This window comes from Ursus arctos, unplaced genomic scaffold, assembly GCF_023065955.2.
Source record: "Ursus arctos isolate Adak ecotype North America unplaced genomic scaffold, UrsArc2.0 scaffold_11, whole genome shotgun sequence".
Classification (NCBI taxonomy): Eukaryota; Metazoa; Chordata; class Mammalia; order Carnivora; family Ursidae; genus Ursus; species Ursus arctos.
In genome coordinates, this window is record NW_026622775.1 from 42388352 (window position 1) to 42412268 (window position 23917).

At 38.4% G+C, this 23917-nt stretch overlaps 1 protein-coding gene across 1 annotated transcript in view; it reads right to left on the reverse strand.

The window, feature by feature from the left end:
• Positions 1-23917, reverse strand: part of DCHS2 (dachsous cadherin-related 2) — a gene marked incomplete at its 5' end in the record, with an annotated part of 237182 nt that overhangs the window by 74389 nt on the left and 138876 nt on the right. The window contains 5 exons of the mRNA XM_026499070.3: positions 1242-1399; positions 4973-5072; positions 6385-6572; positions 9354-10370; positions 11512-11748. Of these exons, the coding sequence (XP_026354855.3) occupies positions 1242-1399; positions 4973-5072; positions 6385-6572; positions 9354-10370; positions 11512-11748 (1700 nt within the window). The remainder of the gene's footprint in view (positions 1-1241; positions 1400-4972; positions 5073-6384; positions 6573-9353; positions 10371-11511; positions 11749-23917) is intronic.

Sequence of the window (23917 nt, forward strand, 5' to 3'; positions counted from 1 at the left end):
CTTAAAATATGGTTCTCAAGTGACTTTTCTAAATTTAAAAACAATTACATAGAACTATGTGATATATTATTGGCCACTTGTTTACATACAAGTTTCTCCCGCAAATTTACCAGGTCCTTGCAATTAGGAACAAGTAAAAGACAAGACAATTTGTTCTTCGTAAGCAAAGCAACATAAACGCCTATGTAGTGATAAAGATAACTATCTTGTCAGGAACTGTACAAAGTTAAAATTAAGAGTTACTTGGGTCTAATCATTTCTCAAGTGATAATAAAAAGATACACATAAATCTGCAATGCTCTCTAAAAATAGTATTCATGTATTTAAGGTATCTTCACTGTACACATTTGTATAAAAATCTAACAAAAACCTTCTGAACAACTTTTCACACTTTATCGTGATGACGGGACATTACCTGGATATCTTTTAGTTCAATTAGCCAATATGTAGTATATCATTAGTTTCAGATGTGGAACTCAGTTATTCATCGGTTGCATAAGACACTCAGTGCTCTTCACATCACGTGCCCTCCTTAATGCCCATCACCCAGTTACCCATCCCTCTCCAAATAACCCTCAGTTTGTTTCCCATAGTTAAGAGTCTCTTGTGATTTGTTTCCCTCTCTGATTTCTTCCCATTCTGTTTTCTCTCCCTTCCCCTATGATCCTCTGCACTGTTTCTAATATTCTACATATGAGTGAAACCATATGACAATTATTGTCTTTCTCTGATTGACTTATTCTGCTCAGCATAACACTCTCCAGTTCCAGTTGATGTAAATGGTAATATTTCATCCTTTTGATGGCTGAGTAATATTCGATTGTATATATGGACCACATCTTCTTTACCTGTTCATCTGTCGATGGACATCTGGGCCCTTTCCATAGTTAGGCTATTGTGGACACTGCTACTATAAACACTGGGGTACAGGCGCCCCTTTGGATCACGACATCTGTATCTTTGGGGTAAATACCTAGTAGTGCAATTGCTGGGTCGTAAGGTAGCTCTATTTTTAACTTCTTGAGGAACCTCCGTACTGTTTTCCAGAGTGGCTGCACCAGCTTGCATTCCCACCAGCATTGTAAAAGGGTTCCCCTTTCTCCTCATCCTCTCCAACATTTGTTGTTTCCCGTCTTGTTAATTTCAGCCATTCTGACTGGTGGGAAGTGGTATCTCATTGCGGTTTCGATTTGTATTTCTCTGATGCCGAGTGATGCTGAGCATTTTTTTCAAAACATTACCTGGATATTAATGACTGCCTGGCCTTGAAGAGGAGGCACTCCCTGGTCACTGGCAATGACGGTCATCCTGTAGGAAGGTCTACGGTCATATGAAAGCATGGTGGTTGTTCTTATTTCACCACTGTTGGCATCAATCTTGAAGTGATCAGAACTGTCTTCTATACACACACACACAGAAATTAAGAAATCAATGTTAACTGACAATGCAGAAAACAGAATTAATGAATGTACATACATCTGTGATAACTTGGAAGATTTGTTTGTTTTAAGCTCTGAGAGTGTATGAACATAAAATAATATTAAAATATAGACAAGAAACATAACAGATTTTTAAATGTTTTATTATGGAAATTTTCAAACATATGTAAAAGTAGACAGAATGCTATACTGAGCTCCGCACAAAGATGACTTTGACCTTATATTGAGACTGCACTGAGATGATGACTGTGCCTGTCATCTAGCTTCAATAATTAGCAACTCATGACCAATCTTTCTTCCCTACTCATATATTCCCCTTTACCATCATCTTTGGAAGAAAATCCCAGAAATCCTGTTATTTCTTCTGGATATATTTCAACATGCATCTCTACTTATTGGTAACCCAGGGTAACAAGTCATTATAGGAAAGTCAGGGTAAAAACTTGATGCTAAGCTTTTATTTAACAATGTTCAAAATAATGGATTGGTTACTAACATCCCCCTCCTGGGCTCCAACTGTGATAATTAGAAGTTTGCTTTGCCTCTGTTTTAAGACTCATTAAGCATGAATTTAAACACATTAGCAGGGTTTCAATCTATTGCCATTATTATTCTTATCTATGTTCAAATTGTCCCGTCTTTGAACATTGGGATTCTTTTAAAGTTGATTCCTGAACTTTTCTAATATGATCCTAGTCATCTTTAGTAACCTCCTTGTATCTGGTATGACAAAATGGCACAGACTCATCTTGTAAAGATTTCCTGTCCAAGACATGGAGTCAGCCATTTTTTCAAGGACTCCTGATTCCCTTTGGAGAACATGGTATTGGGAGGCTATATTCTGAATGTGAGGGGGTGCGTATTGCTTCCAGGCCAGTCATCGTTTCTAGGCTTTTTTCAGTGGACAGAGAATACACACACACAAACTAAAATATGTCATAAGTTCATACTGGTACTTCTAATCAAATTGATTATATAGGTTTTTTGTTAAATAACAGATTTCTATTCTTTAGTAAAATTTAAACATTTCAAACAAACCAAAAAACTCTCGACAAAGCCTGAGTTAGTGGCTTTCTTTCATTCTTGTGTTCCATTTTGATGAGTCATTATCACAGAACAGATATTTTATCAGTCCTAGGAGATATAAAGACAAATAAAAAAGAACTCTTGCCCTTAAGAAAGTTAGAAGGTACAGCAGGAAATTATGTAACATCTATTAATTGTGATTTCTACGCTTTGATCCATTTATTCATTCTTACATGAATACCGTATGAAATTTTCACAAATGTTACACATGTTTTTGTTTGCATTATCTTTTCTTTCTCTCACTCTTTTTTTTTTTTTTAAAGAGACAGAGCATGAGTGGTGGGGGGGAGGGGCAGAGAAAGGAGAGAAAGAATCCCAAACGGACTCCATGCTCAGTGTGGAGCCTGACTGGGGGCTCCATCTCGCAACCCTGAGATCACAACCTGAGCCAAAATTAAGAGTCTGAAGCTTAACTGACCGAGCCAACCAGGCACCCTACATTATATTTATTTTTATCTTGCTATTTTTTCTCATATTTTGTAGTTGCCTCTATTTAGCAATTGGATGAAGTAAAAGCAAAGGTATGAATAACATAATATACACCATTGTATTTTTTATATTGCTACACCCAAATATCATTTTAGAAGCTAATTTAAAAAAAATCAATATTTCAGGGGCGCCTGGGTGGTACAGCGGTTAAGCGTCTGCCTTCGTCTCAGGGCATGATCCCGGTGTTATGGGATCGAGCCCCACATCAGACTCCTCCGCTATGAGCCTGCTTCTTCCTCTCCCACTCCCCCTGCTTGTGTTCCCTCTCTCACTGGCTGTCTCTATCTCCGTTGAATAAATAAATAAAATCTTTAAAAAAAAAATCAATATTTCAAACATTTGGAAATATATGATGAACACCCATGTAAACATTCCCAAATTAGCCAACTCCCAAAATTTCTTCAAAAGCTTTAAATAAATACATTAAGTATCACTACGGCAGAGGACCTGGGTATACCTCCCAAGCTCGTTCCCCTCCTTTTTCCCTGTAACTAGCCTCTTTTCTAAAGTGGTGGTTTATCTTTCCAGTCCACATACTCGTGAATAATATATAGCCTGGTTTCATTTCTTTCTAGATAATGGTATGATAGCAGGATTATAGTTGAATATAGTAATTTCTGTGTGTGTTTGTGTGTGTATGTGTGTGCACAGCAGGCTCATTATCACTGAATATGTTGCCTTTAGGACCTTGAACTTGCCCAAGCATGAATATGATATGCCTTTTCATTTCATTCTTCTTTAAGGTCTTTCTTTAATAATTTGTAGTTTCCTACATAAAGGTGTTGAATGTCTTTTATTGAAAATTTCCTTCCTATGCTCCTATCAGTATGCTCCTGATTTGGGGGGTTTTGAAATATATAATGTGAGGGATTGTGTTTAAGAAAAATAGGACAATATTACAAATATAAATTGTCCACAGCTCCTTAGCCCCATCCCAGAGAGCCCTTCAAGCGAAGGCACCCGAAACTTAAACTTCATTACTTCACAGTATATCTGCCCCAACATCCTATGGTTTTCTCTGTTATGGTGAGCAAGGTCTTTGAAAATCTGATTAGTTTTTAAAATGCTAGTGATTTTTTTGGGGTGCCTGGGTGGCTCAGTCGGTTGAGTGATGGACTCTTGGTTTCGGCTAAGGTCATGATCTCTGGGTGCTGAGATCCAGCCCTCTGTTGGGTTTGGTGCTCGACAGGGTGTCTCCTTGAGATTCTCTCTCTCCCTCTCCCTCCTCCCCCTTCCCCCACTCTCTCTCTCTCTCAAATAAATAAACCTTTAAAAAGAAATAAAATGCTAGTGATTTTTAAAAAGATTTTCTTTCTTTTTCTTTCTTTCTTGAGAGAAAGAGATAACATTAGTAGCAAGAAATACCATTATGTCTCATTTTGTGACAAACATGACAAAGCAACAAATACCTTTAAAAATAGTATAAAATGCAGTGCCAACTAAAACTAATCACCAGAACAAATCTGAGACCTGTGCATTCTAAAAGAAATACATAAACATGAGCCATTCTCAGTGAAGTTCCAACACACACGCATATATATGTACTGTGACATTTTCTAAGTATTATTTACTTTGACCTTAGGAATTCTTAGTCTTCAAGAGATTCATACATGTTTGGCATTCATAATCATATTTCTTTATACTTAATACCAATTTTGCTTCACTACTAATTTACTTTCAATAGAAGTTGATTTGCATTTCAGATTATTGAAAATTATCCATTTAAGGTGGATGGTTGGTTGGTTTCTATTTAGGACACAGAAAAATGACAATGATTTTACATTAAACTTTTGAGTTATTTTTTTAAATGTAGGCGATTCTAGATAATCACAAATGTATTTTGTTTGTACCTGGTGTTATTTTCAACATTAACCATTTTCCCAGAAGAAGGTAGATAGCTGGTAGACAAAAGAGGAAAATCTAAAAGCTCCTAATCCTTTATGAAGGGTGACTTTTACCTGAAGATACTGAATATACAACTTCCGCGTTGTTTCCTTCGTCAAAATCCTTTGCAAACACAGTTGTAACCAACATATTTACTGGTTGACCTTCCAGAACCTGTCATTAAAACAAATGGCTTAAAAGTTAGTGAAATTTTAGAAAAAACTATGAACCTTTAAGTGAAAGAACACATTGCTACTAAACATTTTTTAAACTGTTAAAATCCACCTATAACTCAAATGTCTACCACATAAAAGTTATGTAAGTGCAAATCCATGAAAAGAAACAATACTCCAAATTTGAACAAATTCAATTTGAACAAATTTTCTGCAGCATTTGAACTAATTTTGAGAAAAAAAATCCGATTGAGTAAATAAACGTAGATTTTGGATATATTTTAAGGATTCTAGCATCTCTTCATTTTTTAAAAGGTCCAAAATATGCTAAAAATAAATACAAACCTTTATTTCAGGAAACACACCTGATCCAGGTAACATACCTCATTAGTTAACAGAAATTTTCATGGACTATTGAAATGTACATGTGGAGCTGAACTCCAAGGGTAAAGTCCTGCCATAGGATGTTTTCATGATATGATTAAAATTGAAATGATACTATAATAATGCTTTGCTTTGGCAGGATTTTCTTTAAATACAGCTTTGGAAGATGAGTTTGAAGTTATTAACTGTCTCAGTACCTTTCTGAGGTGTTCAAGGCGCACATCGAAGCACAATTTGAACGTCCAATTCAGGCGCTTTGGAGCACCAGCTTCCCAACTGTTTATTCATATAACCCATTCATTAAAAAAAGTATAAATACCTCCAAATCTATTTATTAATTAGGTACATGAACAAATATTCTAATTTATTACGTATAGTATAAAACATACGAAACATGGAAATGAAAAAGATAAAATCATATACACATAGTTAGAAATTTCTGCCGGCGCTACCAAAGATCAAATGTTACCGTCTCTGGTTGCACATCTTTCTACTTGACAGCTACATACAGATTGTTCCTTATATTTAACTCACCAGCTTCAAGACGTGCACCAGTTGCTCATAAGGAGCTCTGCACAAAGAGATGCATGCAAATTACTGGGAAAACAATCCCTATCTCAGCATTACTGATAGTGGGGCTCCATTTTGTTTATATGCAACAGGCAAAACTACATTACCATAAAACTAGAGGTGTGATCCCAAATAGCACATAAAACCATTTTATTTTTTTTTTTAATTTGTGGAGTTTGGGTTTTTCATTTTTTGTTTTGTTTTGACATGTACACAATTTCTAAATCTCCTGGAAACGTATGCATTGCCACAACTTGAGACGGATTTGATAAATTCACACTTTTTACCACAAGATGGTGCTCAAAACAAACGACTAAGACTATCACAAAATGCTTGCAAGGCTACTTCACTCCACAAACCTTGACGTGTAATTCCTCTCCAGGGAGACACTGTGGGAAATATGGGCTGTTATCATTGATGTCAGTCACAGAGACGTAAACCACCATGGTGGCGTTCCGTGGTGGGGAGCCATGATCAGTCACCAGGACAGTCACCTGGTGGTGCCCCTGAAGCTCGTGATCCAGCGCCACCCAACTGATAAATTCACCTAAGGAACACGAAGGAGAACCAACAGGCGGTCACTGTGTATTAGAATGACCCCATCCAAGTGAATTCCCAGAAAGGATATAAAGCTCAGGGTAAATGCACCATTTCTAAGATGACGTACGATAGTAGTCTGGCTCTACTGTGAAATTTTCTGAAGTTTCTCCTGAAAACGCCACTTTCAATTTGTCTTTCTTTGTATTTCAAACTATCTACCAACCACCATCTGAACTAAAACAATGAATTCATAAAAATAAATGTTAAAATACTCTGTGGGAATTCAGTAGTAATTTAGAAGATTTAAAATTACAGCATATCTCTCTTCATACTGCCACATAGGATAACGGAAAGCACCTCAGCTCTGACATTACAAGTTCTGGGTTTGGGTCCCAGTTTTCCCAGCTCAGACATGAAAGGACCTCTCCCTAGCCTGCCTCCTAGGGCTACCAGAAACAAATGCAATCATAAATTTAAAAGTATTTTGTAAGCTGTAAATTATCACAAATGTGACAGTTGTTATCGTTACTTTAAAATAATGCCAAAATACCTTCCTGAAAATCAAATACATTCTGTAGGCAATGGTTTATCTTCTATGTAAATAGTTCTTTATTGTTGTGTCATAAAACAGATGTATTAGCAATGGATAGTGACTTCCCAAATAACTCAATGCTTTACAAGCTTTATTTTCCATGTTCTTCCTCAGAACTGTTTACTAGCAACTTCTCTCACGGTTCAAGCCAGGGAGACCCTGGCATAAAATCATAGCTGCTTCTACCTGATGCCAAGGACCACTGGAGGCCACATGCTCTCTCAGGGTAGCCCAGCTCCTGGTGCAGAGCTCCACCAGCCATTACTTGCCTCACTATTTATGGAAATATCTATTTGTGAGAAAGTCAATACGAAGCAACTTCCAGCTAACATGACCATTTCTAAGACTGGTTTTGCCCTCTTCATCCAAATGAAATGACGGTGTGTGGAACAAAACAAAGAGTGAAATCAGGAACAGAAAGGAAAATTCACGTTTGGGTAAGAAGTTGCGGAATTGTTGAGCTGAAATGCAGTGTTTACTATATCCATCTACTATATAAACTACATTTATACAGGGTTTACGAGAAGTGTGATTTTTAACAAAACTCACATACCCAACAACTGCATTTTTAAAGCTCCAAACCATAATTCTGCTCTGAAAACCCCAAATCCTGAATGGCAAGCAGATTTTTATCTGATGAACCAACTCTGATTGACAAGCAGCAGTTGGAAAGTCAGTGGGGAAAAGACTGTGAAGCTCAGCCTGGAACTGGGTACAGGGGACGCCAACGCAGGCCTCCATGGGAGCTAGTCCCAGTCCCCACAAAGATGGCTCAGAGCACCAGGATGTGCAGATGTGGAAGACAGGCACGCCTGCCACGCTCTGAACGGTGCCCTCTACCCCTGTGTGGCCACACTGTACCCAGCCCTGGGGAATGGGAATCGTTTGCAAGAAGGTAGTCTTGCAAGCCCCTTCACAGACTTTAACTCTTTCCGCCTCCGAGCAGGACACGGAGCACGTCAGGAATTATCTCCTCTATTCCTGCTAAGGAAACTGAGTTCTGAGGTTAAGCTACTGGCTTCAAGCCATACAACAACTCTAGGAAAGGACACCCGGTCTTCTGAAGCTGGGTGCTGGACTAATTATAGGAGAGAGAAAACCATGGGGGAACCAACTATATACTTTAATTTTTTTTTTAAGTACCAAGTGAAATAGAAGACCTACTAAACCACCAAGCATCTGGAAGGCACCAGCAACGATCATCCTATAGTGCTGTGCCGTTTGTGTCCTGCAGAGGGCGTCCTAGCTTGGGCGTGAACGGGAGCTGAAATCCACTTTGCAGCCTTCCTGGCAAGTCCTGTGCCCTGGTGCAAAGCTCCATCTGCTGGAGGAAGAGGCACCTGTTCCTCATTCACACAACAGGCCCTTTATGAGAGGAAAGGCTTGAAGTTCAGAACTGAATTCAAATTCTATGCCACTATAGGGCAGGGGGTACCAGTTACAAAGGCTACAACATAAACGGTGCCTTCTGGAGTTGTGCAAGTTGTGATTTCCTCTTACTTCCTTCCAGCTCCCTAACCTAGGGCATGTTCTTTGAGCTCTCTGAGTCTCAGTGTCTTCAACTATGCTATGGTTGCCATATGAGCATATTTCATTTGTAGGTGGTTGCAGAATTAAATAAAATCTTTGTAAATTTCTTCAATATAAATTTTAAAATATAATAGCATTTTAATACTTAACTTCATAATGAAGACTTGAAAAAAAAAAAACACCAAAACTCAGTGGAAATATTTGCCTTTTTCACCATGTTTCCCAACAGAATGAAAATGGGGAAATACATCAAGAGAGTGATTTTGCAATCTTACCTAATGGATTTTTTTCTAGCTGTACATCTATGACATTTATATTTTATAAGATATTATTTGGCCTTTTTTTTAAAAAAAAAAACACAAGTGAAAAAGAATGGTTGGAGGAAAAATTAGGCTTTGCACAGGGATCTATTCAATCCAATTCTGACAGTAGCTCTAATTCAGAATAAGAACCATATATTGGCAATATGTGGGTGGGAGGCAAGAGAAGTATGAGTCATTACAGGTAAAATTCTACTCAATTTTGACTCCATTTTAAAATCACAATTCTCTAATTGAATAAGGTATCTACTAGACACTAATTTTATGTTTGTAATGTTATCACTAAAAGACTTGAGGTTTATTCATTTCAATTTTAAAGGAATAAGTGGAAGCTACAAAATGCTACCTGTATTAGGGTTCATCTTGAAGAATTTTCCATCAGACAAAAGGAAATATGACAGCTGTCCATTCTTTCCCGAGTCTCTGTCAATGGCTGTAATTTTGCCTATTACCCCTTGGGGAACAGGGCTCTCCTCGACTTTCAAAAACAACACATCATGCAAGAAGGTAGGGGAATTGTCATTCTCATCCAGGACATGAACAATTACTGAAGTGCTCACATTTTGCGACAATCTGTCCTCCGGGATCCAGGCAAATGCTCTAAAATTATATGTCTGTGTGGATTCATAGTCTAGCTGTCGCCGCAAATAAATCCAGCCTGTGTCAGGGCGGACGCCAAACACAGCGGAGTCCGTGCTGGGCTCCAGCGAGTACAGGAGCCGCGAGCTTGGGCGCTGTGGGCCAAGCGGGTAGGCCTGTATTTGCAGGATTTGGGTCATCAACGAGAGACACTCGCTAACTTCCACTTGATAGATCAAGTTTTCAAAAGCCAAAGATGGGCTTTGCTCCTGCTCTTCAATGGCAACTGTCAGCACTAACAGGGATGCCCGAGAAGGAACGCCCAGATCCTGGGCCGCGAGAGTTAGCGTGCACTTCCGGGGCACGTGACTTCCCAGACTCTCATTGAGGAACACCGCCCCGAGCCCTGAGTCGATAGCAAAGATGCTTGGATTCTGGCTTGCGATCGTATATCTGATGAATCCATTCTTCCCACTGTCTTTGTCTTGTGCACGGGCGAGGTACAGGGCTGTACCAGGCAATGTGGTCTGAGGAATCTGAACCTCATCAGAGGCTTTGGGAAATACCGGATGGTTGTCATTGACATCAATCACAGTTATGTTGACCTCTGTACTGCTGTAGGCGGGGAGGCTGCCAAGCTGAGCCTGCACTGTGAGCACAACCACGGGCTGTGTTTCATGATCCAGAGGCTTCTGGGTTCGAATGACGCCCAGCCAAGGGTGAATAGAGAACTTTCTGTCCAAATCACCAGAGGAGATTCTATAAAAAATTGGTTCTGAGGAATCTAAAAAAAAAAGGGGGGGTAGAAAAGAGAGAAACAAAAAGCAATCACCATATGCACCAACTGGAATGCACCTACTGGAAAAGCTGAAAACTTAAAGCATTAATATATATGTACACATATATACACATATGCATTCTACGGATATATACTACATCCATGGAAAACACAATGCAATGTCTTATATCTTCCTCAGCTCTCCAAAATCTACTGAAAAGTGGGCACCATAGTAGTAAGATGTATTAGATGGCAAAGGTAATGTCCAATGGACAAGGAGCTAGCTACAGGTCTCACCATCTTCCTTTCAATCATCCTGCATTAAGTAAAACTGAAAGATATTCAGAAAATAATTCAGATGCCTGTTTTACATATTTGGGGAAGCCAAGTTAAGGTTATGCTTAATACTTCTCTATGATATCTACCTGTGAATGGGCAAATATTCCCCACAAAGGTTAAGGGAAGGGAAAGAGGACAGAGAAGAAGTGGACTGTGACCAGAACAAGATCTTTGGACAAATAATTCACTTCTAGGAATCTACCCTGCCGAGAAACCTTTCTAAGTCATACATGGATATTTGCTGGAGTATTATTTGGACCAGCAAAAAATGACTATAAATCATTTAACTTAATAGAAAAAGAGAAATGTTTCAAGAAAACATGTTTATATCTAAGTCAAAATACTATGCAACTTTTTTTTAATGAGACAAAATGATGTCCGGTTACTTGGAAAACTGTCCTCAATATATAAAGTGGAGGGTAAAGGGTAATTTTAAAACAACAAATACATCAGGATGTATTTGCATACAAAAAATTTAAAAGAGTGTGTGTGTGTGTGTGTGTGTGTGTGTGTGTGTGTATGCATGCACATATGTCTGTTTGAGGAATGGGTTATAGATGTATACTTTCTATATTATAGTCATTCTGTATTGTTCTAAACTTTCAAAAGTATCTATTACTTTTTTGACCAGGAAAAATTGGTGGATAGAAATAATGTTGAAAGAACAAAGAGCAAACCACAGATTGTGTGGTCCCCATTCTTCTCGCACGGAGAAAGGAAAAGATTTATTTAAGATTACACAGCCGAAGAAAACACAGGCAATGTTCTAGTAATGGATTTTAACAAGGCATAAGAAGTAAGTACTTACTCAAGGACTCTTTTGCTTTCACTGTTCCCACAGGACTGTTTTCAGGTACATCTTCATAAACTGAGAAAGTATACTTAGGCCTTTCAAATTCAGCCGGTGCCAGTGTTGTCTGAAGAATGTGTATAGTGATGTCAGCATTGACGACAGATGTGAGCCCGCCACCATCTCGAGCACAGACCATCAACAAAAGTGTAGTAGATTCCAAATGGCTAAGAGTTGACGTTAAGTAAATAATTCCTGGGTAGGAGGGAGAAAGAATTGAAAAACAGAGACCATGCAATAAATACTGATGAGGAACAGTAATACTGGATCTGCTAACTCTACTGTGATGGTTAATTTTATGTCAACTTGACTGGGCCACGGGGTGCCCAACACATCTGGTCAAACATTATGCTGCATGTTACTGTCATGGTGTTTTGGGTGAGATTAATACTTAAAGGGGTAGACTAATTCAGGTGGATTATCCTCCCTGATGTGGGTGGGCCTCACTAAACCAGTTGAAGGCCCACATACAACAGAAAGACTGATACTTCCCTGAGTAACGGCAGTTCCTCACGCCTGATCACCTTCGAAGTGAGACATTAGTTTTTTCCTGCTTTCAGAATTATACTGAAACACCAGCTCCTCCTAAGTCTTGAGACTACAAGCATCAGACTGGAACTATACCATCAGTTCTCCTGGATCTCCAGTTGACCAGCTCACTCCAGATCTAGGGACTTGCTTGCCTCCATAATCACATGAACTAATTCCTTATAATAAATCTCTTTATATGTACATCTGTCTAGCTAGATAGCTCTCTTATTGGTTCCATTTCTCTGGAGAACCCTAACTAACCCATCTACTTGCCAATCCAAGAACTTGAGCATATTTGCAAAATGATTGTCCAAATTCTGTCAGGTAAGCAATATTTTCCTAGAGCTTAAACATTAGATATCTTGGAAGTCTATCAATTCAGCAGTAAACATAAATTGTGTTGCCTTTGTTAGGCCTTACAACCATATCACCCGCCCAGGATGGTGGGCTAGCGCAGCATGACCCCATAACCCAAAGTAATCGCAGCTAATGGAGGATTGGATGGTGATCCCAATCGGCCCGGGTATCAGGATCCTAAATCTACAGAATGAAACTCAAATTTCACATTCCGAGGTTTTTGACACCTGACCTGAACTAAATGGTAGGGCAGCTCTCTTTTTCAACTGGCTTTATCTTAGTTGGTTAGAAGGACTCTGAGAAACAAACTGAGGGCTTCAGAGGGGAGGGGGGTGGGGGTATGGGATAGGCTGGTGATGGGTGGTGGGGAGGGCACGTATTGCATGGTGCACTGGGTGTTATACGCAACTAATGAATCATTGAACTTTGCATTGAAAACCAGGGATGTACTGTATGGTGACTAACATAATATAATAAAAAACATTAAAAAAAAAAAAGAAGAAGGTATAATGTTGAAGGCTGTGGGTAAGAAAACTTGAATCAGTGTTAATACATGGGGGGGGTGCTGGGTGGCTCAGTTGGTTAAGCATCTGACTTCAGCTCAGGTTATGATCTCAGGGTCCTGGGATTAAGCCCCGTATCGGGCTCCCTGCTCAGCGGGGAGTCTGCTTCTCTCCCTCCCTCTGCCCCTCCCCTACTCATCAGGCTCTCTCTCTCTCTAACAAATGAAAAATCTTCTTAAAAAAGTGTTAAAACCATGGGGACAAGAGTGGCAAGTTAGGCTTGTGTACATAGTGTGGGTGACAGGAGGTGTGAATGGTTAAGTTGGGGAAGGATGCAGTAATGCTGAGAAAACCAGTTATTTAATATTATTAACACCACCCTTTCACGTGCTAGTTTGAAAACAGATATAACCAACTTCAGAAATGAACATGTTAGTTTTTTTAATGAGAAAGGAAAAAACACGCAAACTTATCACATGAATTTACATACAAATAAATGTAACTGAACTTTGTGAAATCTATCACAATACAATTGGCTCTAAGTCTAAGTTAAATGAAGGACTAGCGCAGTTTTTGTCAGTTTATGAGGAGCTGGCCAAAATACCTGAATGGTCAGCTTTCTAGGCATAAAAAAGATGACATCCATTCAATTTCTTTCTTAAATCTGTCCTCTTACAATCCCAATTCCTTGTTTCTATTTTTTTAGAAATGTAATGAAATATGTTTTTACTTCTCTTTGGCATAACTCATCATCAATAACTGAGGTCAAATATCTTGTCTGACCCACTCCAGGCAGAGCGTCCCCAATTTCTGTAGCAGTTCCTTATCTAACAGGATTTTAAGTCCTTTCACTCATGGTTCATTTCTCCTGAACATGCTCCAAGTTGATTGGTGAACACATGGTTCCAACTACAATCCGACTACTACAAAAAATAGTATAAACACTCTTCATTAGAATACTTATAAAATATTAGTGTAACCAAGTATTATTACACCAGCTATAGCACCCATATTAAAATTTGGCTTCACACTGATTTGGTGACCCACCAAAGCACTCAATAATTATCACATCAATTTCTACATTAGATCGCTCCCATCTGTTATTGATGAGCTTTAAAAATTCTTTATTATTAAAGTCTATGCTTGGTTAAAAAAAAGAACTCAAATAATACAAAAGTGTCTGCCTCCAGAAATAAATGAAAAGTCCCTCTACTCCCAGTCATCCCCGCTCCCTGGGTACATATCCTCCCAGAGTGGACTCAGTTCCAATTACAGACAAAAATTTTTTTAAAGATTTTATTTATGTATTTGACAGAGAGAGAGAGAGAGAGACAGACAGTGAGAGAGGGAACACAAGCAGGGGAAGTGGGAGAGGAAGAAGCAGGCTCCCAGCGGTGAAGCCTGATGTGGGGCTTGATCTCAGAACACTGGGATCATGCCCTGAGCTGAAGGCAGATGCTTAAGGACTGAGCCACCCAGGAGCCCCAATTACAGAGAAATTTTTAAAAGGTTTCATTTTCCACTCTTGACGATTATGACAATGAAAAGATTAATGTCTGCCTCAACTAGACCACAACTTGGTTTTCCTGACTCCAGAGGACTCCTTCTGAACAATGTTTCACATTTGTATTAGAATATTCTCCCTAAAATCCAAGACTAGACATGTCGGTGTCTCCCCAGGTTTTCAGGGTGAAGTTCAAATGCCGCATCTATATTGACCAAGTCGTTGGAAAATAAGCCCTTTTCACTCTGTAGCCCATCTCTGTGCAGTCCTTTTTGCTCCAGACACAGTGAACTATTTATAACTTCTGGGATAGATCTTGCTCTTTTCCATTTGGACTGCCGTATCCTCTTCCTAGAACAATTTCTTCATCTTCTCTGATTTCTGGTCACATTTTAAAGCACAGCTCAAGTCTCGCCTGGTGCAGGTGACCTTCATAGACCCTCCACATCACTTTAGATCCACCTTCTATGATCCCACAGCGGCCTGTGTACACAAGCTTTTCATAAATTTGACACGTATTTTAATTAACAGTTTTGATCTCGCTTATTCATTCATGTATTCTTCAATGTACTTAATGATTTATAAATAAAATCAAAAGATAACATTTTGAAATATATAAACAACAAATTAGTATCCTAATAATAAGAGATGTGGCTGGAAGGGTTGAGACATGGTCTGGAGGTAAACAGACTCACAGACTGTATGCAGGACGGGGGGCAGTCCCACAAAGAGAAGGCAGAGCAATAGACCCACACACCAGGCAGCCCACATGGGGAGGATGAATCCCCATAACACGTGGCTTTGAAAACCAGAGGGGCTGAACTTCGTGAGTTCTTATAACCAGTGGGACTTGAAACCTGGATTTTAAAAAATTAGCCAGCTGGGATCTGGGAGAGGTGGGAGGGTGAGGGGAAACTGAGTCCCCCCCCGCCCCCCGCTTAAAGAGACAGCACAAGAAAAAAATGAATGGTTCAATTCACTGTGGTAGATTCATACAATAGAACATTAATGTGGCATCTAAAAAAAATGAATATACACGTTTTTATCAAGAAAGACTTAACATGCTGTATTTTATATAGGAAAAATACAGAATATGTAAAATACAATCATAAATACTAATACATACTTTATTTGCACCCCCCCCCACACACAAATATGTATGTTGGGAAAACATGGAAGCATCTGAACAATGATAAAGAGAGGTCATCTCCTATGGTTTGAGATTACAGGACAGTTCATTTTCTACCTCTTAAATTCTTATAGTTTTAATGAACATGTGCGCTGTGGACTGAATTGTGTCCCTTAAATGTTCATATGTTGAAGTCCTAAGCCCCAATATGGCTGCATTTGGAGTAAATAATTGAGGTTAAATGGGGTCTTATGGGTGGAGACCTGATCCTATAGGATTAGTGTCCTCATAAGAGGAAACATGTGAAAATAGAGAGGAGGCAACTGTCCTCCTACCAGGAATCAAATTGGCCAGTACTTTGATCTCAGACTTGTAGCTTCCAGAACTGTGAGAAATAAATTTCTGTTGTTAAGCCACCCCGTCTGTGGTATTTTGTTATGTCAGCCTGAGTGGACGAAGACAATATGTTAACCTTGTAATTAGAAATATATATATATATTAAAATATTAAAATATCCAGGAAAAGAAGATATATTTGTTATAAAAATATATCTACTACCTTCCTATATAGAAAATGGATAAATAGTGAAGATTTAGACTGGACATTAAAATGTGTGTCTTGAAAAATAACTGCTCAAAACTCTTCTCTAAACATGGGGTTCTTATTATATAAAAAGTTTCAAGGATATGTATCAATTAAAATTTTAGAACCATCAAATGAATATATTTAGGAGACCTGTATTCGATTCAATGAATTGCTGAAGTTAAGTTAAATCATGCGGTATAGAAATTATCTATATAAAACTGCTTGAACACGTGATTCCCAAGATACAAACAACAAAAAAAAATATTACAAATACTCAAACTATTAGCAAAATGTACCACAATAACATATAGTAAATTGTGAAATCTAATAAAATAAATATCTGTACTACGGTCACACTGCTATTTAAAAGCATATTATCTCTGGTAAGAATCATCTAGTACTTAATAATCCCCACCCCCAGATGAAAGATAAGCAACGGAATGTCATCTCCATCCTCATGCTCCTTGACTCCTACAATCTACCTGCTACATGATGCTCCTTGATTGCTCTTGGGTTCCTTTCCTTGGTTATATTACAGTGTTTGCTGGTTTGTTTGCCTATCCTAACAATTGCTTGGATTTCAACAGTGGTCTGCCCTCTTCAGACTTCTAAGATTTCTCTACTAAGTACTAGGCCCTTTGTTTTATTCTGCAGAGGGTCTCCAAAGGTATCCTCTGGCCACCTGCATCACAATCACCAGGGCTACTTCTAAAAACAAACATTTCAGGCTCTTAGATATTCTGATCTGTACATGTGGGGAAGGATTCAGGAATTGCATTTTAAACTATCTCCACCAGTAAGTCTTCTATACTTTAGAATGTTTGAAAACTGCTGCTGCATATGATTTTCATCAAAATATGCATATGTATTTGTGGCTTCAATAGTTTCTTTATCCTAGTATCTCCCCATGCGTTCTCACCGGAATTAAGTTCTGCACCTCTTTCTAGGTGGCATTTGTTCCCTGGGGCATTTGTCATTTTGACATCAGTTGCATCATCAATCATTTAGTTAAAATACGTATGACTCATCCTCTTCCATTAATAAATCAAATTAGTCACGATTTCTATATTATTTTCCTTTTAAAATATCCTCAGATTAGTGTCTGCCTTTCTGTTTACTATTTCCTTAGTAAAACCTCATTTGTTTATCCCTGGATTATTACAATAATATATTATTGTATAGACCTTTTTAATTAATATATATTTCCTGTTCAAATTTTCCTGTCCTATAATCCACCCAGCACACCATTCCCAGGGTAAATTTCCTTAAACATGGCCACGACAGGCTAGCGCTCAAAACTCTCAAGTAATTCCTTATTCCCTGTTACAATCAAGTTTGAATTTCTCTGTCATGCTTTTGAAGTCCTTCTTTTTTACTATTATTTAAATTCAATTAGCCATCATGTAGTACATCATTAGTTTCAGGTGCAGTGTTCAATAATTCACCAGTTGCATATAACACCCAGTGCTCATCCCATCACATGCCCTCCTTCATGCCCATCGCACAGTTATCCCATCCCCCCACCCACTCCCTTCCAGCAACCCTCAGTTTGTTTCCCAGAGTCAAGAGTCTCTCATGGTTTGTCTCCCTCTCTGATTTCTTCCCATTCAGTTTTCTCTCCCTTCCCCTATGATCCTCTGTGCTATTCCTCATAGTCCACATATAAGTAAAACCATATAATTGTCTTTCTCTGATTGACTTATTTTGCTCCAGTTCCATCCACCATGATTTAAATAGTAGAGATTCATCCTTTCTGATGGCTGAGTAATATTCCATTGTATATTTGAACCACATCTTCTTTATCCATTCATCTGTTGAAGGGCATCTTGGCTCCTTCCATAGTTTGGCTGTTGTGGACATTGCTGCTATGAACATTGGGATGCACGTCCCCCTTCGTTTCACTACATCTGTATCTCTGGGGTAAATACCCAGTAGTGCAATTGCTGGGTTGTAGGATAGCTCTATTTTTAATTTGTTGAGGAACCTCTATACTATTTTCCAGACTGGCTATACCAGCTTGCATTCCCACCAACAACGTAAGAGGGTTCCCCTTTCTCCACATCCTCACCAACATTTGTTGTTTCCTGTCTTGTTAATTTTAGCTATTCTTACTGGTGTAAGGTGGTATCTCATTGTGGTTTTGATTTGTATTTCCCTGGTGACAAGTGATGTTGAGCATTTTTTCATGTGTCTGTTTGCCATTTGTCTTCTTTGGAGAAGTGTTTGTTCATATCTTCTGCCCATTTCTTGACTGGTTTATTTGTTTTTTGGGTGTGGAGTTTGATAAGTCCTTTAAATCTTGGACACCAGCTCTTTATATGATATGTCATTTGCAAATATCTTCTCCCATTCCATAGTTGACTTTTAGTTTTGTTGACTGTTTCCCTTGCCGTGCAGAAGCTTTTTATCTTGACGAAGTCTCAATAGTTCATTTTTGCTTTTGTTTCCCTTGCATTTAGAGATGTGTCTTGCAAGAAGTTGTTGTGGCCAAGGTCGAAGAGGTTGCTGTCTGTGTTCTCCTCTAGGATTTTGAGGAATTCCTGTCCCACATTTAGGTCTTTCTGAATCCAACATTTTTAAATAAACTGAGGTGTCTATTAAAAGTTGAGGGACCAGGGGTGCCTGGGTTGTGCAGTCGGTTAAGCATCTGACTCTTCGTTTTGGCTCAGGTCGTGATTTCAGAGTCATGGGATCAAGCCCCAAGTCAGGCTCTGCTTGGATTCTGCTTGAAATTCTCTCTCCCTCTCCTTCTCCCCTCCCCACAAGTCACATGCTCTCTCTCTAATAATTAAATCTTAAAAAAAAAAGTGGAGGGGCCAGAAAATATTATATATGGCTCTATAATATATATTACTTATAAATATGTGTATTTATATATGCAATAAATAACAAGATGGTCAATAAAATGATTAGCTCTGTTTGCCTATATATTTGTCAGCTTAGAATTTATGGATTTATATTTTCATATTTTAAAGTACAGTGATTACTTGTCTCTCATTTTTTCATGACACTTGCAAATTATCATTAACCACCGGTGCAGGGGACAAACTTTAACTTTAGAAAAACAGAAGTTGATTCATTTACTGGCTGTTCATGAGCACTGGTTATTTCATGCCTGAATTACTGAATGCTTGGATTTTTACATACCAATTATCATGTGCAATAATATTTGTCTATGCTCTTTATCTTGGCACTTCTCATTTATATAGAGGAAAGTGTTGGGATGAAATATTTTTAAATTAATAGACTAATAAAAGAACCTAAAGACAAAGGTCCTCTCTTAATTAAAATCTAATATACATATAATTCTACTAATGAAGCAACACCGAGTTTCAAAATCCATACTCCTGAAAAAGATGAGATGCTCTTAACCAAGGTGGTCACTTATAGTCAGAAAATAACCTGTGGGTCATTACTAGACTTATAAACTATGGGATAGTTAAGAACAAAAACAAGTACAAGGAGCATCTGGGTGGCTCAGTTGGTTAAACATCCAGCTCTTGATCTCAGCTCAGGTCTTGATCTCAGGGTCTTGAGTTCAAGCCCTGCATTGGGCTCCATGCTGGGTGAGGAGCCTACTTCAAACACACAAACAAACAAACATAAAATCATGACCATCACCAAACATGGAATCTATAAGTGTGGTTTTCTCAAAAACAGAGACAGATCAAAAGCAATGGGATGTCAATTCCAATATCTTATTGATTATTGGTATTTACAATGCCTTTCCTATATTCAGTTTGTGAGACTATAGAAATGTGTTCAGTAAATAGGTGACATTACACTATTTATTTCACACACAAATCTGGGTTACTAAGTTGTAGTGACTGAAAGGAATGGAACGGACTGAAAAGTTTGTCTCTTATCGACAATGAAAAGGATTCTGAAGAAAAACATACCCATTTTAGAAGTTTCCACTGAATTCTATATAGTCAGTTGAAAAGAACAAATAAATCAGGAGATAATTTGGTATTTCAAATAGGCTTCTACAAGAAGTCACAATGAGAGATCAATTTTCTATCTTATTTCGTTGAGACAATAAAACCTCTATTTATCTTAGCTTTGTGTTTATTTTAAAAGGGAAAAAAGGCATAATAATGGAAAGAGCCTTGAAAGGGGGAAGTCCAAGAAGTAAATTCAAGTGTCAGGTTTGTTACCGTGTCCCTCAGCAAGTCACTAAGACTCTGAGGGCCTTTATTCCCTTAATTTGCAGATGGGCACAAAAGCATCTGCTTTGCTTATGCCATAGGTTGATGTAAGGCTCAAATAGGCAAAGATATTGAAAAGTGTCATCATCCAAGACTGAGCAATAAGGGGCAGATGATGGGTCCAGGAGAGGGTTTAAGTCCGATTATGCCATTTACTCACCGTGTATCCTTAGGCAAGTCACTGAATCCCTTTCAGCCTCAATTTCTTCCTCCACTAAATAAGGGAGATGAATCGTAAGGTCCCCAAGAATCTGTGATCTTATACTGGAAAAATTAATAAGAAAACTCTCTAATATGCTTTTGTTTCCCACGAAAGCAACACGTACTGATTAGGTGTTCGTGATTAATCTTAGTCTCTGTCTTACAAATAAAAGGAAGTCATTATTATTTTTTTTTTTGGAATGAGTAGGCTCACATCCCTTATGGAATGAGATGTGGTTTTAATTTATTAGCTACATATCAGAATGTTCTAAATGTAGGAAAGTGGCAGTCATGAAGAATTATGAGAATCATTACATGATATGAAATGTGAGCTTAAAACTAACACTAGAAAAAGATCTGCCCTTGAAATAAAGAAAAACGGAGTCTGTGCTACATTACTCACAGACAAGGTTAAACTCCACGCACCCTGTACAAACAAAAGATTACAACCAAACAAAGAGGCATAGCTGCCTTTAACTCACTCAGTTACCCTTTTAATTACTCGTTCTTCTGTAATGCTAAACTTGGATTTTGTGTACGCCACAACTAAACATAGAACAGACAATGGGCAAGGCAACATCAACGTTCATTGTAAGTTCTATGAGAACGGGAATTTTTATCTGTCTTACTGACTGATGTTTCCCAAATACTTCGAACAGTGCCTGGTACATTGCAGGCATTGAATGAATATGTCTTGATAGGATGAACTTGCTTCCATTTCCTGCCTTGAATAGATAAGCTACACTCTCTAGAACTTTGACTTTTCTTTATAGCATTAACGTGCTTCTATAAAGAGAGGCACACCGGAAGAATTTAACCAAAGGTAGTCCTAACAAAAGAGGGAGTTGGGCTCCTGTAAATGACCAACACGAATGTCTGAAATGTGACACCTTTAAATAATCTGAGTTAGCGGCAACGTTTGCCTCAGTGCAAATGACTAAATAAATAGGACAAACACGAAAGCTAAAGAACTACTCCTTTCATGCTACTAAAGAGAATACTTCAAACAACGTAGGAAAAACATCTACATTCAATTCATAAAATGGGATTAAAAACATAAAAAGAGCTATTAATAAATATGACTCTTGTGTCTCCTTCTTTTAAAACTCAAAACAGTGTGGTCTGCCTCGTGCCCACATCAAAGGAACCCAGCTAACTGGGAATAAGAGAGATGAAGGCTCAGTTCAATATCTCTCTCCTGGTGCCTACACACATTTTACAAAAATGTTCTTTGAACCAACAACAAACTTAGAAAACCAGAAACAGAACAGGAAGATAAACCCACAAGAGAAAACAACCATGACATCACCACACCCCCTTCCAGTTTTCTCCAAAACATTTTTCTTACCAGATGAACACAGAAAGTCAAAGAGCTCTATTTTTAAAGCATGAGTCTTGACTGTGGCACAAAGAGATCAATGGGCAATCTCCCGTCTTCAGAAAAACACGAGCCTACAGCACAAAGTGTACAAGCTTAGAAAACAGCATGTCTGATAGAGGAAGCATCAAAATGAAAGGATGAATGAACCAGTGAGCAAATGAATGAATGTCTCTAAGAGAGATTCTTAGAGTGATTCACGAAGAAGTAATAATATATAAATTAGCTCATCGATTCTCAATATTCTTCTCATTTAATATAAAAGTATACAGCTATACATCTATCGAATTATACAACTATATATAAACGCAAATACATTTAGTATACTTAGCATATATATCTAGAAAAGTGTGAGCCACGTGGAAAGAATTTGGGAGAATTTTGAGGAAAACTGGGGGTGGGCCAGAGCATTACCTACCACACTGGGGTGCAGAAAGATTTTAAATGAAATTTTGCTCTGTGTTATCAATGACACTCCCTTGCAGTTTCTTAAGAATACGTAAAAGGATTTAAATCACTTTTCAATTATTTCTAGATGTCATTTATTCATTCATTCTACAAATATATATTGATAGAGGCAATTTCTTGACACGGCATTTACACTGGCAGCCTCAGTAAAGACAGACCTTATGGCAGAAGCAAAACAGTCCAGCTTTATATAGATTACAGCAACAGCGACAACAACAGCAACAACAAAACAGATCCAGAAGAAGAAAACCATATTCCAATACAGGTCCTTGTTCTACTCTTTGAAAACATCAACAGTTCAACTAGCTCTTTTGGCATGGCCTAGAAGCCCAGCTATTACGTACTATATAGAAAATGTATTTGTAGGGGCGCCTGGGTGGCACAGTGGTTAAGCGTCTGCCTTCGGCTCAGGGCGTGATCCCGGTGTTATGGGATCGAGCCCCACATTGGGCTCCTCCACTAGGAGCCTGCTTCTTCCTCTTCCACTCCCCCTGCTTGTGTTCCCTCTCTCGCTGGCTGTCTCTATCTCTGTTGAATAAATAAATAAAATCTTAAAAAAAAAAAAGAAAAGAAAATGTATTTGGAGTTTCGGTTGGCCAACAGATGAACTTGAGCTCAACTGTTCAAACTGAAGACTGCCTGTTCACTAGGCAACTTTTTCCCACAGCTAGTCGTGATACTGTTTAATTCTCTTCTAAAGGTTAAAGTAAAGCATTACCAGGCCTCATGAATTTCTCATGAGTTGTTTTTAAGCACAACCAAATCTGAGCACTGTTAGAAAAACGACTTCAACCTAAACGAATGGGCATCAAAATTGCCAACAATAATAACCCAAGGCTACTTCCATTACCAATTTGGTCTTTGCTTTAAAAAAAAAATACCGTGATACTTCCCTAGATAATGACCCACGTAAAGCATTCTCCTTGATTAACAATGGCATCTGTCTTACAGCCCGTGCCAGGAATGGAAGCCTGTGGCTTCTTGAAGCTAGCGCAGCAGCAAGAGAGCTCTTCTAAAAACAGAACGCAGTACAGCTCATCCTTCAAGACCGTCCAGGGAAAACTAGACGATGAGCATGTTGATGTCTTTTAAAAACAATCTACTAAATGTTTTTAGATCCTGTGCTCTGATTACTGGCTGACCTATATATTTTTGGCAATATTTAGCATCCTGGAGGGCCTGACAATTTGACAAGCAGTTTAGACGGATTTTGAAAAAGCCAAGATAAGCAGACTAATTTCCTAAAAAAAAAAAGTATTTTCTTCTGATCTTTGAAATGTTAAAGGAGCCATGTCAGTGGATTATTTTGAGCAAGGAAAGTTCTGCCTTATTAAGTCTGCCGTTGTAAACAACTAATCCCCCAGCCAGTCACACACATCGGATGCAAGCACACCTTCCAAGCAAGAAGCAGTAACTCCCTGCCCACCGGGGTCGGGTGAGAAGCCAAACTAACTTGGTAGATTAGATTTGCTGTGTAAATTATTGTTTGTTGCTAGTGAC